The sequence below is a fragment of the Lissotriton helveticus genome, chromosome 6 (genome assembly GCF_964261635.1).
Source record: "Lissotriton helveticus chromosome 6, aLisHel1.1, whole genome shotgun sequence".
Classification (NCBI taxonomy): Eukaryota; Metazoa; Chordata; class Amphibia; order Caudata; family Salamandridae; genus Lissotriton; species Lissotriton helveticus.
Genome location: NC_136067.1, coordinates 172,051,944 through 172,070,154, shown reverse-complemented (window position 1 = coordinate 172,070,154; position 18,211 = coordinate 172,051,944). Strand labels below are relative to the sequence as shown.

General features: G+C 46.5%; 1 protein-coding gene across 1 annotated transcript in view; it reads right to left on the bottom strand.

Annotated features, from left to right (window-relative positions):
* Positions 1–18,211, bottom strand: part of NEIL2 (nei like DNA glycosylase 2) — a 301,109-nt gene that overhangs the window by 277,045 nt on the left and 5,853 nt on the right. The window contains exon 2 of the mRNA XM_078646716.1: positions 6,055–6,197. Within this exon, the coding sequence (XP_078502842.1) occupies positions 6,055–6,192 (138 nt within the window). The 5' untranslated portion in view covers positions 6,193–6,197. The remainder of the gene's footprint in view (positions 1–6,054; positions 6,198–18,211) is intronic.

The window sequence follows — 18,211 nt, the reverse complement described above, 5'->3', positions numbered from 1 at the left end:
TGGACCGTCTCTGTGGAGGCTGCGGATCCCAGATACTCAGCTGAGTCCAACAAACAAGAGGAAGCCCTAGCCTAAACACACAAGGTGTTAAGGGCCCGCAGGGCAGTGCTGGTCGAGGCAAACGTGTTGCACCCCCAAGAGTCCCGCCAGCGGGCCTCCCGGGATAGCAGAGTCAACAGTGGCGGCAGGTAGGGAAAGGTGGTCTGCAAAAGCGGACTGGCAGCAGAGGGGTGGAGGGAAATGCATGCCAGTGCAGAAGGTGCTAAGTCACCGGATCCCTTGAGGCGGGACGCCTCCAAGCCCCCATCAGGTAAGAAAGGAGCGAACCCTCAAAGGGAAGTAAGATCTCCCTCCCAACAGAGCCCTGGTGGAGAACCTCCAAGAGATGGTCCGCCGGAAAGTGAGCAACCGGGTCACCCATGCACAGAATGCCCACGGCCATGGACATCGTGTGAGCAAAGGCCACACCCGCCTCCGTAGGGCCCTGCAGTGGAGAAAGCAGCTCCTCCGTGGGCTACGGCTGCAAACTAAAGCGGCCGTCCCCAAAGCCAAGTGGGACAGGCAAAGGCCAGACCTGGAAGTCAGTAGGAGCCCAAGAATAAGGGACCTGCAGCTCTTCCGACGAACACCTCTGCCTCAGGAAAGGCATGGAACCGCCCTTAGACGCCGGTGAAAAAGATACCACACGGCTACCAGTCTCCAGAAGACGGAGCGTCCAATGACGAATCCGCAGCACGACCCCTGCGCGGAGCCGTAGAGTCAGCCACTTGAGGTAGAATGTCGGCACCATCCGGGGTCGCCGGACAGGGTTCCTCCAAGCCACTCCGCATCGGGGACCGTAGTGGAGCGGGAGCCAAACTGGCCCTGGGGCGGCACCGGAGAGACGCGGACTCTAATCCTGCCAAGGCAGCCGCCTGCACGGAGGAACGAGAAAGACCTGGGGAGTGACACGAAGTCTTCCGCCAGCCGCAGCCAAGAATGTGGCGGAGATCGTCCGCAACCCATGTGGCGGCGCCAGGGACGATTCAACCTCCGACTCGCCCTCTGACGAGGCAGCCACCCGTGGGGAGGGACAAGATAGTCCCGAAGAAGGACGAGGGGTCCCCAACCAGCCCCGACCCGGAGCGGGCCGAAGAGCGTCCACCGAACCCTCTGGCTCCGCCCGGTCCAGCCACTGCTGGCGCCGTTGCGGCGTCACTTCGGCCTTGGACAGGACCACCTTGTCAAAGGACAGAGAGGGGCTCGGGATGCGACATGAGCCCTGGTGACGTCCCGCGACACCACAGGGACTCCCGCAGGAGTTTGCAGCGAGGCAGAGACGCCATGGCCTGAAGGAGCCCCGGAGGAGCCGCACCCTAACAGCACCACATCCTCCAAGCCTGGATCTGAACCATTCGGCGCCAAAGCCGCCGGTGGAGCCACGGAGGGCCCAGGGCAAGGCAAGGGATCCGCATGGAGTAGGAAGGAGGAGACGCCAGCGGGGCTTGCCAAGCCGCCGCGTATGTCTCCATCTAGACCCACGACGCCCTAGCACAGGGAAACAGTGGATAGGACGACACGTGGCCCACGGAGAGCCCAGGCCCCCGGCAGGCTGGAAACCAGCTCCCAGGGACAAACTGCAACACATCACGTGACATCAGAGAAGGGCGAGGACGACGACCACGGCCATATCTGAAGCCATCCGCCGAAGCAGACCGAGGGGAGGACGTCAACCTGGAGAGACGCGCCGAGAGAAGTTTCATTCCGCGCTCCCGCTGCGAATTCGGCTTCAACTGTTGGCATGCCGCACAATCAGTGGTGCCATGATGCTACCCCAAACACCACATACAAATGAGGTGAGGGTTTGTCGCCAACATAAGACGCCCACACGACGTGCAAGTCTTGAAGCCCGAAGCCATTCGCACACTGTTCCACAAAAAGAAGGGACAAAGGAAAGAAAAAGAGGGCCCAAACAGGCCCCTAGCAAGGACCGGATCCGCGTTGCACACGGAAAAGGAAAAAAACTGACATATGCGCGCCGGGGTGGGTCTTATGTGAACTCGCTGACGTCACGTACGCGGAGGTTCCACTTCGCCTCAAGGAGGACGCCATATTCGGGACTGGGCAGACCTACAGGCCATTGTGGAGCGATTTTGAACCTTTTGGAGTGACTTTACTCAAGTTGTAGTGTTCATAATACTAACTGTTGGCATCACAGCCACGTCTGTCCAGGCATTTTTATCGGCATTGATTTAGCGACTACACCACACAGCGTTCTTTCTTGACTGTTCTTCCTCACCTGCCGGACAATCTTCAGATACCCTTACTGGGTTGGAATTATCACCAGTTTTGGGGGATTGATTTCTTCGTATCTATTAGGATCTAGCCCTGAAGAATTGGAGTGTACTGTACTCCAATGAAACACGTGTCGGCTGGCGCATTAAAGCAACGAGATCAATTTATTTTATTTATTTTGGAATTTTATAAAGCGCTTAGTTACGCTCTCCGGCGTGTCCCTGCGCTGAAATTGAGTAGGTGAGTGTGGAGAATTAAGGCAGTGCTAGGCGAAACAAGTGTGTTTTGAGGGTTCTACGGAATTTGGCCTCAGAGGGTTCAAGGCGTAATTCAGTTGGTAGCAAGTTCCAATTCTTGGCTGCGAGAAGTCGGAACGATCTGCCCCCCATGCGGGCTCGCCGGATTTTGGGCACAGCGACCAGACCAGTGCCAGAAGGTCTAAGCATCCGCTCTGGTCTGTAAGGGGTAATAAGATCGTTGAGTGGAGCGGGTGCTCTACCTCCCAAAATGCGATGGCATGTGCAAAGGGCTTTGAATTTGATCCTTTCACGGACAGGCAGCCAGTGAAGGGACTTTAGAGCAGCTTTAGAGGGTGTTCGCCTCGGAAGCCTCAGCACTAGCCGGGCTGTCGCATTCTGCAGTACTTGGAGACGGTTGAGACTTGTAGTTGTACTGCCCAGGTAGAGAAGATTGGCATAATCGAGTCTAGATGTCACTAGGGCATGCACAAGGGTCTGTCTGTCTCCAACAGGGAGCATGTCGAGAACCTTACGTAAGGTCTTAAGTATCCCAAAACACATTCCCACTACCCGATTGATCTGGGGCGCAAATGACAGTTCGGAGTCGAATATTACCCCTAGATTTTTGGCCTGTTGACATGGCGCAGGAGTGGGGCCCAGACAGTCCGGCCACCATGCTGAGGACCGCACAGATGGACCTCCCCCCACCACGAGCACCTCAGTCTTGGAGCCATTCAACTTCAGGCAGTTGTTAGACATCCAGGAGGCTAGCTCCTGCATGCAAGCTCTGAAGTTGGCGGCCGCAGTACCGGGCGATCGCGATAGGGAGATGGCCAGCTGCGTGTCGTCCGCATAAGACACAAGTTGGATATCATATCTTTCCACAATAGTGGCTATAGGAGAGGCATACAGGTTGAACAGGGTGGGGCTAAGGGCAGAGCCCTGGGGAACCCCCTGATCAAGATTGAACGGCCTGGAATAGTGTTCACTCAGTCTAACCTGAAAGCCTCTCTCCATCAGAAAGGATTGTATCCACCCAAGTGCCTTCCCATTGATTCCACCCTTGTTAAGACACTGTAGCAAGATGGAATGTGCTACAGTGTCAAAGGCGGCACTTAGGTCAAGCAGGATGAGTGCCATTGTTTGGCCATCATCAACTCCTTGCCTGATGGTTTCAGTGGCCAGGAGCAGCGCAGACTCCGTGGAGTGGCGTGGGCGAAATCCAAACTGCGTGGGATGAAGAAGATTGGATTGATCCACAAAGTTCATAAGTTGAAGGTTGACCACCTTTTCTGCCACCTTGGCCATATAAGGGAGAAGGGAAATAGGTCTCAAGTTGTCCATCCTGTCCCAGCTAAGGTTAGATTTTTTTTTAAGCGGGAGTACAATTGCCTGTTTCCACTTTTTAGGTACAGTGCAGGTCTTAAAAGAGATGTCAAGAACATCTCTGATTTAGGGCTCCAGGGTTTCAGTGCTTCCTCCAAGGAGTTTGGGCGATGCAGGGTCACATGGGGACCCAGATTTGATAGATCGGCAGATCCGCTTCAACTCATTCGAGGAGGGAGTGACAAAATTATCTAACCTATTTATGCCTTCGTCTAATTTAAGGTGTTCCCTGAACTCCGTTGCCTTTTCCTTGCCCCCTGTAAATGCAGAGTAGATGTTAGCCACTTTATCAGAAAAGTAAGTGGCGATGCGATTACAGGACTCAGCTGAGCTCGAGGGAGGGACGACAGAGGCGCTGCACAAGGAGATTTCCTTATAAATTTTAAATAGCTCCTTGGTGGAGTTATGGGCTTCACCAATCCTGCCTGAAAAGTAGTTGGTTTTCGCGCGTCTGATTAGATTGTGATAATCCCTGCGTCTGCCTTTATATTTCAGTTTGGCTTGATCAGCGTACGCCACCCTCCATTGTCTTTCAAGTTTCTTACATTCCGCTTTGACTACAACACGTGTCGGCTGGCGCATTAAAGCAACGAGATCAACAAGCGTCAACTGCTTTTCTTTTCTCAATTGCGCAAAATGTTCATATTATATGATTGATGGTTATGTGTGCACAGGTTCTTTTTGCACGTATGCGGAGGACGCCTGGGCAGAGTCGCGTGGTGTCACCTCGCCCCCGGCACACAGGGATGCTGTGGCAAAATTTTTCCGGATCCAGTCTCACGCCTGGGGATAATTCTACGTGAAGGAATCTGCGGCTAGTAGTCTCTATCGGATAAGGTATCGTTCCACCCTGTGATCGACTTGTTTCACTCCATATACTTGTGCCTTACCCCCTAGATGTCTCCTGTCACCACAGACAGGCTGGTGAGACACTTCCCTGCAGTCACAGTCCCTCTAAGGGTTAGGCATCACGTATAACCTGTACAGAAACACTTGGGCAAACAACAAGTATATACCTCTCCACCTGGGGCTCAGACAAGAAGGCTAGCTTCCTTTTCTATGTTTGTCTTACGTCCTGTGTTTGTGACAAGGGAGTGACTGAAACAACATTACAAACCAGCATAGTGACAGTAGATTACAAAAGGAGATTCTCCATTGGACCGGTTGTAAGCCAGGAACCCTCCATGGGCTGTGAAGAAGGGCTGACACATGTCGACTCAACTTAAGGGTGTAGGGGTACTAAGCCTCCCTCCAATTGACCTACATTTTACTTAATTGTTAAGTATATCAGTGGTACCCAAAATAAAGAGAAGCTGGGGTAACCAAAGTACTTTTAGTATTCACTCTCCCGGTCAGGATTAGATATTATCCAAAGTGCTCCCTGGAAAATGGTTGAGCCCAGCCTGGTTTATAGGGACCAGAGCGCAGATCCAATGATTAAGCATGACACCAATAGGGTGTGTGAGGGCTCAAAATAAAAATATTTAATATTCCCTAAGGGAGAAAAAGGACCAAGTCAAAATGTTATAATTGAGGACAGGATGGTAGGATACATTTTGTTAGAATGATTCGAGTTAGGGAGACAGTATTCCACATTGGAATCGTATATCTGTTCCCTGGCACACTTTTGTAAGGATTTTATTCGATTGGAAGCCTATAGGTTTTAGTCCATAATGCCACCCGGACTCGACCACCTATAAGACAGACCTCCTCCCTACCGCTTTCCTTGTCCCTTCCTCTAGTAGCATTGAAAACAAGAAACATAACATAGGCCCTGCAGAATAATTTATAACTACCAGCTAATAAAAATATTTTATGCACCTATTGCTCACGCTTTGTCCATCACATTGCTAGCGCTGTGCCACAAGATAATAGCACATCCATGGTCAATCACAATTAACACTAAAATGTTTCCCACACAGGATCACAACACATACATTGCCAACCAGGCACTCACCAAGGTGTAGTATGCTACCATCTGAAAATGCACTTCGGCGTCCCACAACAGGATATGAAGTCTTATACAAATTCTACAATACAAAACTGTATCAATGTACTCTGTACTCATTAGTCATGTAGGACAAGCAGAACATTTTCATATTCAAACTTAAAGATGCATAACTGGGGGGGGAGGGGGAGGAGGAAATGGGCTTACCTGACAATTTTGAAACTGGCACTCGTTCAAATCCTGGAGGTTAATTTGCTTTGTGGATCCCGCAACCTTAACCACAAACCGTCCCACAAAGGGAGAGGCAAGAGTGTAGAACTTTTTCACTGATGGACCCTCTGGCATCCTGACTTAAAAATAAAGAAACATCAGCAGCACTCGCAGAATTACAGGCTGTCCGTATATGTGAATCAGCCTAAAAGAGGACACTTTAAAGGTCTATTTCAGAAAGATTCTTCTGTGGTTAGTTTTGACTTCTGCCAAATTTACTTCTGGAGTAAGTAACACTATTGTACCACAACTGATCCAATGTATAATATATATTCTAAGTAAAACTTATTTAAATAAGTTAACAGGAAAAAAAATTGAGAGAGAACAGAAACATAACAAAGGTTTTTGAAAAAGAAAAGAAAAAACTGTGTGATCCAAAAAACCATTAGACAGATAACCAAAATTTGTATAATTATCAAGGTTTATGAATAGGTATAACTTCCAATTAAAAATCAGCTTACTAAAGGCAGACTTCGGAAATAGCTCAGAAAAATTGAAGACTGAGGAAAACCAAATCAGTAGGGTGCAATCCACAATGAAGAGACTCTAGGAACAGGTCTAGACCTTGGCTAAACAAAATTCCATCATTATGGCTAAACTGGAGGAAGAGGAAGGCCGGTTCGGAAGGAATAATATTAAAGTGGTGGGGGTCCCGGAAGAGACGAATGGGCAGAGTGTCAAGCGTTACTGGAGGACTTGATCCTGAATACCATCCACCCCAAGAGACTTTCTAAGTTCTACTCAATTGAGAGGGGCCCTCCACCGAAACCAGGGGTGCCCACACAGATTATAACAAGGATCTTCAATTACAGGGATCGAGACGCAATCCTCCATGCGGCCCAATTGCTTGGAGATTTGCACATTTATACCACGACCATAAGACTTTACCCAAAATTCCCCCTTCAGGTGCAGAGATGTGGCACTTCACCTCCCTGAGGGAGGTGTGAAATTGGATAGAAGGCTGGAGTACAGTGCGACGGAAAATGGCAAAGACTGGGCGCCAAGAGGCAGACCTGGAACCTGTCCATCCTGCCTCTCGAAGAAGACAGTGACTTCAGGGATCAGATTCAGACACGTGAGCATAATCTGAATGGGAAGGGAGTTTCATTGTATTAAGGCTGAGAGGGCTGAGTAAGGGTTGCGCGTCTTCTCCGCAATCCGACTTGGGCAGTTATCGTGGTGACAGGGATGCTGAATTGGTTGTAGACCCGAACTGACAGACTATGGCGTGGTCCATTCAGGATGATAAATACTGAACATTTACGGCACATCTGAGTGAAAAGAAGAACACTGGAAGGACATCCAGTTGCACCATCAAGATGGTGGTGATGTGGCATTCCCACGTCCCCAATTGTTTGTTTTAGGGAGACAGGCCAGTTGGGGAGGGGGATGGTTTTAGCACAAGATGCAGGGTTGCGGGGAGGGGGTGGAGGGGTGGGTTTTCAGAGTAGTTAGATTTCAGTTGGGGAATCTACTGCGGCTTCCAGACCGTAAGCCATCCACATACACCAGAAAATACGATTTCTTCGGTTGGCTGACTTTGGCTGGCGTTATGTTTTTTGTACAAGTGTGCTTGCTCATCTGCAGAGGGTCTGAATGCAATGGGGTCAATACAATATGTTTGGGGGGAGTAGAAACTGCTTTCTAGGCAAAGGAGGGAGGGGGGCCTGGGAGAGAGAACTTTCACAACATGGTAGTTAGGGATACGAGTGAGCTGAATATTTGTACCTGGAATATTAATGGTCTGAGGAATAAGATTAAATGGATGTTAATACTCCAACACTTGCACAGACACTCCCCAGACCATGTCCTGCTCCAGGAGACACCTCAAGGGAAATCAATACAAAGCTCTGAATAGATTTGGTTTTAAACTGATTGCACATGCTGGACATACCTTTAACGCACTGGGATGGGGAACTTACTTAAGCAATCAGTCCCACTAATGGTACACCACACATGGCTGGACCCTGATTTGTTGCAGCATCTGGAACATGGGGGGGGGAGCTCTCAATATTTGCTAGCTGTACAACTCAACAGGCCTCAATGCAGGTACGTTTACGGAGGAGAGTGATGTGCTGCTACAAATGACTGATGGATTTGGGCCCTGGGAGGAGCTATGAATGCGGTAATGAATCACAGCTTGGATAGGGAGACAAGGACGACTGCCAGCTGATCAGGGTTCACTGCAGCCCTTCTTGGAGGCACTGAAACTGGTAGACCTCTGGCAGTTGCATCACCCGTACTTGAAATAATACGCATATTTCTCCCCTGCACACGGAATCTTCTCTCGGCTAGCTTAGATTTGCACTCACATCGGGGAATGCAGGTAAATTCAGAGCAGCCATACTATGCACCAGGTATATCGGATCACTTTCAGGCTGGAGTGACACTAGAAGGCCCCAATAAGGAATGTAAACTTCACCGAAAGCAAACTCATGGTACCTGAATGATAAACAGGGATTAAGGACAAACTCAAAGAGGGAGCGGAGCAGTACTTTAAGGAGAATGTGGGGTCATTTGATTCAGGGAGTGTCCTGGGGGCAGCCTTTAAGGTGGTTCTGCGAGGTCAGGATCAGGTACTGATTTGGGAGGAGGATAGGGGGGGGGGAAGAAGCATAGACCTGCTTGCTATGCAATTGAGCAGGAAACTGCACAACTAGAGGCAAAAGTGATCGTGGGGGGTGTGGGGGAGAACTTAAAACATATATTGAGTCGGAGACAGTATTATGGAAGAGTATTGGCAGAACAGGCGGCCCAGAAGCATGCACTGGCGACGCAGTGATGCCTATATGATATTGGGGACAAGGCGAATAAGCCATTAGCTTGGCTTGAAACCGGAAACGGAGACCGTTGCTGGTTCTAGAAATAATGGATCAGAAGGGCAAACCCCAGACGGTTAACTCGGTCATTGCAGACACGTTTGCCGACTACTATGAGGAACTCTGTAGCTCAACCAGGTCCAGGTCTCCAGCTAACTGGGTTGACCTCCTTTGTGACTTACCACTGACTACACTTACAAGGGAAGATACAGAGGCATTGGAGGCTGACCTCATGTAGGATGAGCTTGTGGCAGTGATGAAAGACCTCCAGTCCGGCAAGGCACCAGGGCTTAACGGCCTTGCAGTAGAACTGTTTAAAGGGATGGTAGACAAGATGGCGTCACATATGCTGGCTATGTTCAATGGGGAACAGGAGGAGGGATGTCTACCATCAGATCAGGGGACACCCCTAAATCGTGGTAATTCATAACAAGGACAAGCCTCCAATGGAGTGTGGGTCATACAGGCCCATATCCCTGCTCACCGCAGAAGTTAAGGTACTATCTAAAATACCGGTGTTAAGGCTACGCACTGTAATATCATCCATTGTGCAACCGGCCCAATCGGGCTTCACGCCTCACAGGAGTACTCGCTTAAATCTCCATTGCCTATACGGAGTGATGTATTCAACAGGGAACCAGAGGTCAGGCGTGGCGCTGTAGATGTCACTGATGCAAGGACGGCTTTTGACAGTATCAAATGGAACTGTTTGGCACTCTGACAAGGCTTGGCATGAAGTTTTATGTTGGGTCAGACTACTGTATCAAAATCCGTTTGCGAGGGTGCAGGTTAATGGAGTGGTCCCCCTCCTCCCCACAAATTTTTCCCTAAAGAAGGGCACTAGGCAGGATTGCCCCACTTCTACCATGATCTTTGCCCAGGCCCTTGACCTACTTGCTGCCTGCATCCAACAGGACCCACTGCTGCAGGGGGTGAGGTGTGCTGGGGGTTGGGAGGAGCGTATATCGTTGTACACTGAAAAGGTTTATGCTGTACCTGACCAACCCAACCCTCTCCATTGGCAGGGTGTGCTGCATATTTTTTACCTCTTCTGCAGCTATCGTATTAATTGGTCAAAGTCATTGGTCCTCTCGCTTGCGGATGACAATGTGAGATTCCCTCAATCCAGTATGGTGCCTCTGGTTGCGGCAGTTTTAAGTATCTGGGGATCCAGATAACTAGTGACCCACGGGAATTTGATAAAAATTCACATGACACAGCTGGAGAGGTTAAGAAGGGATATCCAACATTGGGGTGCACTTCTGCTCTCCCTTATGGGTAAAGCAGCATTATGTAAAATGACGACGCTTCTGCAGTTGCCATACATGTTTCAAAACAAGCCCTGTAGAGTTCCCTAAAAAAGTTTTTCTGTATGATGGACGGTGAAGTCCATACATTACTATGGAAGGAAGGAGCACCGTGGGTAGCACTCTGTAAACTTCAGCGGGGAGTCGATGAGGATGGTTTGTACTAAATATTAATGGGAGACTCAGCTACTCGTAATAAATGACTGGGTCTTTGGAAGAATCACCAGAAGTCAGCATACAGAGAAGATTGACAAGCATTGGGAGGCGGAAGACATGAGGCACTTCTATACCAGAGGAGAAGAGAGAGAGAGGGAGTTGCCACCCCACACACAGACAGTAGTTAAGGTATGTAAGGAGGCCACAGGACTGCTGAGGTGGACTGGTCGACTTACAAACAGGACACCTTTATGGTACAGCGATATGCTCCATGAAGTGGGTGGGTTGTTTTTTTTTCCAAGGTGGGAGCTACTTGGCATAGAGCATTTAGAAGACATTTGGTGAGATCAGGGCTACATAACATTTGACACCCTGAGCCAGGAATTTGAAATGCAAGAAACAAATATATAGAGAACTCCAGTTAGGGAATGCCCTAAGACGACATACGAGAGAGGGAGCAATTACGGACAGCATCTCCTCTGGAGTATCACCTCCTAACCGAGAACATCCCCAATAAGACTATATCCATGATATAAAGGAAGTGGGTAAATAATTCACCTGATCCTTTTGTGGTGCTGAGGGCGGCCTGGGAGGGGTTCTTAGTGAACTAGACAATGACTGGCAGGAGGCGACTTAAAGTCCCCGAGATGTGGCAATACGAGACAGGTTTTGCCTGGTCCAGCTCCATATTCGTCATCGCTCCTATTATTGAAGGGCCAGACTAGCGAAAATAGAGAGGACGCCCATGTCAGCGTGCATATAGGGATTTGGTGGGGAAGGGTACGTTCTTCCACATTCTCTGGGAGTGTCCAGAAATACAGATGTACTGGAGAGGCATTACACATCAGAATGTCTAGGGCGCTGGTCTTGGAGCTCCCAATGGATTTGAGATTTCAGAGGAAGAACAGTGGCCAAAATATCAGAAAATCTGGTTAAGGTTGGCGGCAGGGGTTGCCAAGCAGAACATAGCAAGAACATGGGGCTCGGAGATGCACCTATATTAAACGACTGGAAAACAGACCTGATTGGTGCCTAACGTTGGAATAAATGGTGCATCAGCGGAACGATTGTTTCCAGAAGTGAGAGAAAAATACGGGGAGCTTGGCAAGCATACAGGGGGGGATTGACAGGTATGGCTTAGGAGATAGGAGGTCCCCAATTTGAGGAAAGGAGTGTGGGTGAAGGAGGGAATTGATCTCATTCATGGGCTATGAAAGTGCCCCTACAGTCCAGATTTATGTTCTGTTTTGTATTATAATCATCTTTCCTATGTAGTGTATCTGCCAAGCTGTTTGATAAATACTGATATAAGTTCTTCTGTGATGGGCATGCTTGCAATAAAAGAATTTTAAAATATAAATAATCAAATACTGTCTGCTTGATAAATTGGACAGACATTATTAGTATTAGCAAGTGGTTTCAAACGTATAATCCTATGCCCTTGCATACTAAGTGTGGAAGATTTCTGTTTTTGTCGAATCTGCAATTATGACATGCTGATCCAGTTGGTTTCCAACCGGTGGTTACCGGTACTCGTCACCGGCATTCAATTGTCAACGCTGACGATAGTCTGCCACATGGTGGCATTGTGGATTTAATTTGGAGACGAGCACAACAGTTGTTAGTCAATGCAATATACCTTCAAAATTACTAATACCTGCTCCCAAGCCATTGTTATAGCTTTGGGAATAGACTAGTCTGACCTGCCACACCTGAGATTAATAGTTAACATTTGTGCTTGTACTATTATTGGCAGCGCTGACTGGGGCAATGGGTGGCGCAAGCTTCAGTGGCCTCCTGACAAAGGCCTTAGAATTTATATTTTCACAAATTAAGCATGGGTTACAACATACCTGAACTTTATGGTTGGGATTAGGAGAAATCTCATTAAGAAAAACTAGTGAAGTGCACGGCAGGCAAATTAACTCAATAAATATCTTTGAATTTGCTAAGTCAGCGTATCCATTTAAGATACATGTACAAACTGTCTGAAGTCCTGGAATCCCCAGCCCCTGTCACTCAAACTCCAGACAAGGAATACACAACCTAGCAGAGGCAGGCTTGGATGGTTAGACAAGAAAATACCTACTTTCTAAAAGTGGTATTTTCAAACACAGAATGTTAAAACCAACTTCACTAAAAGATGTATTTTATCATTCTGAGTTCAGGCATACTAAACACAAATTTCTACCTAGTTTCCAGAGTCAGTTAGGATTATAAATTGTTATCATCAAACTGCCCATTATGGCCTATGGGGAACAGGTAGCCTTGCAATTTTGAAAAATGACATGCCACACACACACCAGATATTTACCCGCTAATCAGGGTAGATCTAGAAAGCATTTCATCTCTTTCGGCAATACTTCTTCCGCTTCAGGGAACGATAGCGACAGCAGTGGTAACTCCAATCCGTCAAATAGGAGTAGAAATTGGAACTCCAACCAGCAAAATCAAGGACAGGGTCAGAATTCTTTTTTAGGCAGGGGCCAAACGAGACCCAGAGCCCGAGTGAGATATACCACCCCATGGGAAATGAAGACCCGACGACAGCATTACAAGAACTGAAAATTTCCCCAATCTTTAATCTCTCACAAAGAATCCTAACCAAAGCAGAAGAGGATATTCTGTCTAAGGGCCTATCCTTTGTCCCGTCAAAAAGAACCGACTTTGTGCGTATGAAAACAGAATTTATAGAATTCTGTAGAAAACTTAGGCTTACAATGTTTTTCTTGGAGTACCCTACACCACAAACTACTGAGGTAACAGGCTTACGTAATAAGTCTACATTCTGCCCCTCTGGCAATATGATTCCTAAAGAACTGGTAATTTTTGAAAAAAGTGTACTCTCTGCGATTTCCAATATGGAGAAAGAAAAGAAGTTCGTAAAATTCAATACCACAAGAGAAGAGATGTCAGCTCTAGCGTCCCTAAAAAATGACTCCTCAATCGTGATAAAGCAAGCCGATAAAGGCGGTTCTACCGTATTATGGGATACTGTAGATTACACCAACGAGATAAGAAGGCAACTTGACGACCCCAGTTGCTACCGTAAAATTGACAAAGACCCCACAAATGATCTACAAGGCCAATTGTTTGCGATCATCCAGGAAGGTTTCGATCAAGGCTTTGTTGGTAAGAAGGAATGCGAGTACTTAAAGATTAAACATCCTAAGGTACCTTTGTTTTATGCACTACCTAAAGTGCATAAAAATCTAAGTAAACCGCCAGGAAGACCCATCGTGGCAGGATGTGGCTCTCTCTTGGAACCAATTGCTAGGTATGTCGATTGTTTTCTCAAACAGTTTATGAACCAAGTCGTGTCATATTTACAGGACACCACTGATTTTATAAACAAGTTGGAACCATTAACATTCCGTGAGGGCATAGATTTGCTAGTCACTCTTGACGTGACAAGTTTATACACGCAAATCCCTCAAGATGAGGCAGTGGCGGTGCTCTCCTTCTTTCTTGATTCACGCCCGAGACCCATGCAAGTCCCCACAAAGTTCTTGGTTGACTTGGCCTCCTTTGCTTTGAAGAAGAATTATTTCTGTTTTAACAGGGAATTCTATTTCCAGGTAAAGGGAGTGGCGATGGGGTGTCCTTTTGCCCCAGAATTGGCAGTGCTTTTTATGTCGATGTATGAGGATAGATATATACATCACAATAATCCTTTTGCAGAATACATCAGCAAATGGTATCGTTTCATCGACGATGTTTTCATGGTGTGGACTGGAGGAATTAACAACTTAACCTCATTCCACCAATGGCTCAATACTAGAACATCAGACATCCAATTCAGTCTTTCCTACTCTGAAACCAAAATTGCTTTCTTGGATGTCGAAGTGTTTCCCAAAAACGGTAAGTTGGCTACAACTCTGTTTATAAAACCTACAGACCGCAATAAGGCGTTACTTTTCCAGAGTAACCATCCAAGATCATTAAGAGAAAATCTGCCCTATGGGCAGTTTCTGCGCGTACGCAGAAATTGCACAGATGTTAACGACTTTTTCCATCATGCGGAAAAACTTGTTTCCAAACTCTGCGACAGAGGGTACCCGAAAAAATTGGTGAAGGACTGTATGAAAAGAGCTAGGTGGACCCCCCGCGAAACATTACTGGAGCGCAAGAAGAAACCAGAGCAGAAGCGCCAGGTTTGTGTCACTACCTTTTGCCCAAATGCCAACCAATTGAAACGCATTATTGGTCAAAACTGGCATTTGGTTAAGAATTTAGATGAAAATTTGAGAGACCCACCCCTTTTTGCGTTTAAGAAAGAGAACAGCGTCGCCAACCACCTGGTGAGAGCCTCCATGCCAACCAAAATTCAACCATCTCTCTGTCAAATGATGGGATTGGCACCCATACTAGGTCACCACAAACGCGGCACATGCCTATGCTGTGAAACCACCATACAAGGTTCTGTTTTCCAGCATAAGGGAATATCCTGGAAACATGAGGTATTCAGCAACTGTAAATCGAAATTCGTTGTGTATGGCATAAAATGCCCTTGCGATTGCCTTTACATTGGCAAAACAGAGCAAGAAGTGCGCCAACGCATTTCACAACACAAGTCGAGACTGAAGAGACAGGTGGACAACGCTCTGCTGGTCAACCACTGGATTAGAATGCAACATGGACTCAATGAGTTCAAATGGACAGTTATTTCCAGGATAGAAAAAGATCCGAGGAGGCGACTTGAGCCTCCAGCTATCCAAAAGGGAAGCGATGCTAATCGTGAAATTCGACACGGCAGTGTCAGGTCTTAATGAGCTATCTGAAATATTCAAATTATGAACCCCGTTTAGATAAAATATATCTGCCACGGTATACTACTCTGGAATTTTTTTTCCCCACAGTACTAGAGTTTCCAGCTAATTCTTCCTAGTTAGCCTGTAATTTCTTTTTACGATGACACCTTTGATTCACCCTGTAGTCTTTATAAATTTCGCCATATAATCTTTTTGTTATGATTTTCCTGCCTTTTTGGTCCTTTTCATGCATCTAAATGTATTGTTTTTTGTACCTCGGCCCGTGTCTCTTCACCGCGCATGCACCAGCCCAGGCGTGCAGAACCGCCCCCTCGCTGAGAGGTAGTGTCCTCGTAGTGTTTAAAAGGCAGTGTCACATTCAGCAGGTCAATGCGCCTGCGCGAGTGATTAGTACTCGCTTTGACGCCGCCCGGACCCATCACGATGGAATGAATCCAGGACTTCGTTTTCTTCGGTAAGAGTTGGCAACAGCCCCCGGTACTACCCCGACTTATGCGTAGATCCAAACAGACCTTCACCAGCTTGGTCTTTAATCGCTTTTCATTTATCGTTCTTCTTTTCCAGCACATGCGACTTGACTGCCTGTGCCGATGATTACACGCGCCTTCTGCAGCCAAGTGAAATTCGCCGAAAACCAGCCAATTTCTCTACAGGTGATACACACCTAGGTTTCCTTCTTGCCTTCCTTGATTTAGAATGAACCCCCCTTTTTTGGATTTAATGGAATTTCATTTGTTTTGCAGGCCCCCCGAGTAGATGTTAGAAAGCATTTCACGTCGCCCCTTTACATCTTTAAAGTCGACGCCTTATCCCACGGTCCACCCAACTGTGGCAGTTTCATTCCAATTTGAAGGTAGCCTTCCCTATTTTTCGTGGTGTTGATTCACCCCCGAACTGTGTGTTAAACCCATAGTGTACAGGGTCCTTATGTACTTCCTCATTCATTTTTTAGATTGTTCATCTTGTCATCTCTTCCTTTCGCCGCCTGTGCTCACAGATTTTCACAGAGCGGTAAGTTATTATTATATTTTTCGTGAGTTAGAGTAGTTACCCAATTTAGTCCTACGGACCTACTAGAGTGCTTTGTTTATTTACAGGCTTTCATATTATAGAGAAGCTCCCCTGGTCTACTGGACCCACATAGGTTTCCGGTTAGTAATATCTGTGGTAAGTAATTCCAGACTGCTTTACTCTCTTTGTGGCATTCCACACCCCCAGGATGGGGCAAGTTTTTTCTTTGTTATTTCTTAGACGTAATCACAGTCCATGCATGACTCGCTCTCTTACCTTAGTTCCCTTGTCTAGGGTTGCCCTCTACCACGTGATTCACTAAGCCTTGAGATTCCTTATGTGCATTATTACTCTTCATTACTATTTATTAATCATGGACACCAATGCCTTCCATCTTTGTAATAAAATAGGTATATGCAACGTCTTCACTTGTCTCACCACATATGTCAGTATTTATGTTCATAAATCATTTTTTGTGTATGTTTTCTCTTTCCTCTTTTTAGCCGCCTGAGGCCCTGATGAGAATCTCTGCTGAATTAAAGGAGATTTGAAACGCGTAGGCCCAACATCTTTTTGGTCTGCTTACTTGTATAGGAGTTCATTTGACTTGTAAACCCCTTACAACTTTTGTACATTAACCACGTGTATCAACCCAGAGCGAATGTTTGATAGGAAAACTTTTATGGTTTTGTACTATTTTCAAAAAATTGTTTCTAATTTTCCATCGAATTGAAGCAGACCAAGTTCTTTTACGTAGTGTGCTTGAGTTAAGTTTGAATGTGTTGTGAATGTGATATGACTGAAGTTTTGAATGCTTGATGTGTTCAGTCGAATACAATCCAATGTGTCTGTCCATTTCCTGATTTTCTTTTATGGTTCTTCTCTAATGTAAAGAAAAATTTATATCAAAATTGTTGATTTTCTACAAAATAAAATTGCGACTAAACAGCAGTACCCTCTCTGGAATTAATTTTCTGCTTGTGGTTGATTAGTTCTAGTATTAAATAAATATTATCAGCACTGGCATTTTCCTTTGTTACTTGTTGACACACACACCAGGGCATGTCCTACCTTTTACCTACAATGCACCCTGCCCTTGGGCCTACCATAGGGGTGACTAATATGCAGACAAGGGAAGGTTTAGGGACTGGCAAGTGGGTGCACTTGCCCAGTCAACATGGCAGTACCAGACTGTACACAGACTCTGCAATGGCAGACCTGAGACACACTTTTACAGGCTGCTTCTGTGGGTTGCACAACCAGTGCTGTAAGCCCACCAGCAGCATTTGATTTACACTCCCTGGGCACACCCAGTGCACTGTACTAGGGTCTGACAAGTAAACCAAACCAGCCAATCATGGAGTCACTAATCCATACATAAATTCACCATAAGGAGCACTTGCACAGTGGCACTGGACATCAGTGGCACCATGCCCAAAGCATCTATAACCAGCAAAAACACACAAGGCAAGAGCAAAAAACAATGGACACAGCCAAAGTGTAGTAAAATAATATGGCTGCCATTTCATTAAAAAAAAAAACATTACCCAATTATATACTGCCATTTACCATGGTGTATCACAAAGCTACCACTGTATACCGGAGCCCGAAATATAACTAAGGCCTATCTATAGTATTGCGGTACCCTTGCGTCACACATGGTGCAGCATGGACAACGCAATAGTTATATATCATTTATGTTTAGTGTTAGCTAGCTGAAAAGAAAGTGTATCGAGGTGCGCTACTTATAATTTGAAAGTGATGGATAAATTGTAAATGAAAGTTATAACTATAGCTTTAGAATGTCTAAGGTTTGGGAAGTTTAAGTTTGGTTTGTATAGAGGTGATGGAGCAAGGTTTCATACGTAAAGAAACTTGCTTGGACTCAACCCTCTCGAAATAACATGTAATAACGTAACCAACATGTTTGTGATTACTAATAATTGCATTACACAATATTTTCTTTATCTAAAGGAAGCTTTCCTATGTGCCTTACTATCCAGTAACCAGTGTGTTTTAATATGGCTGC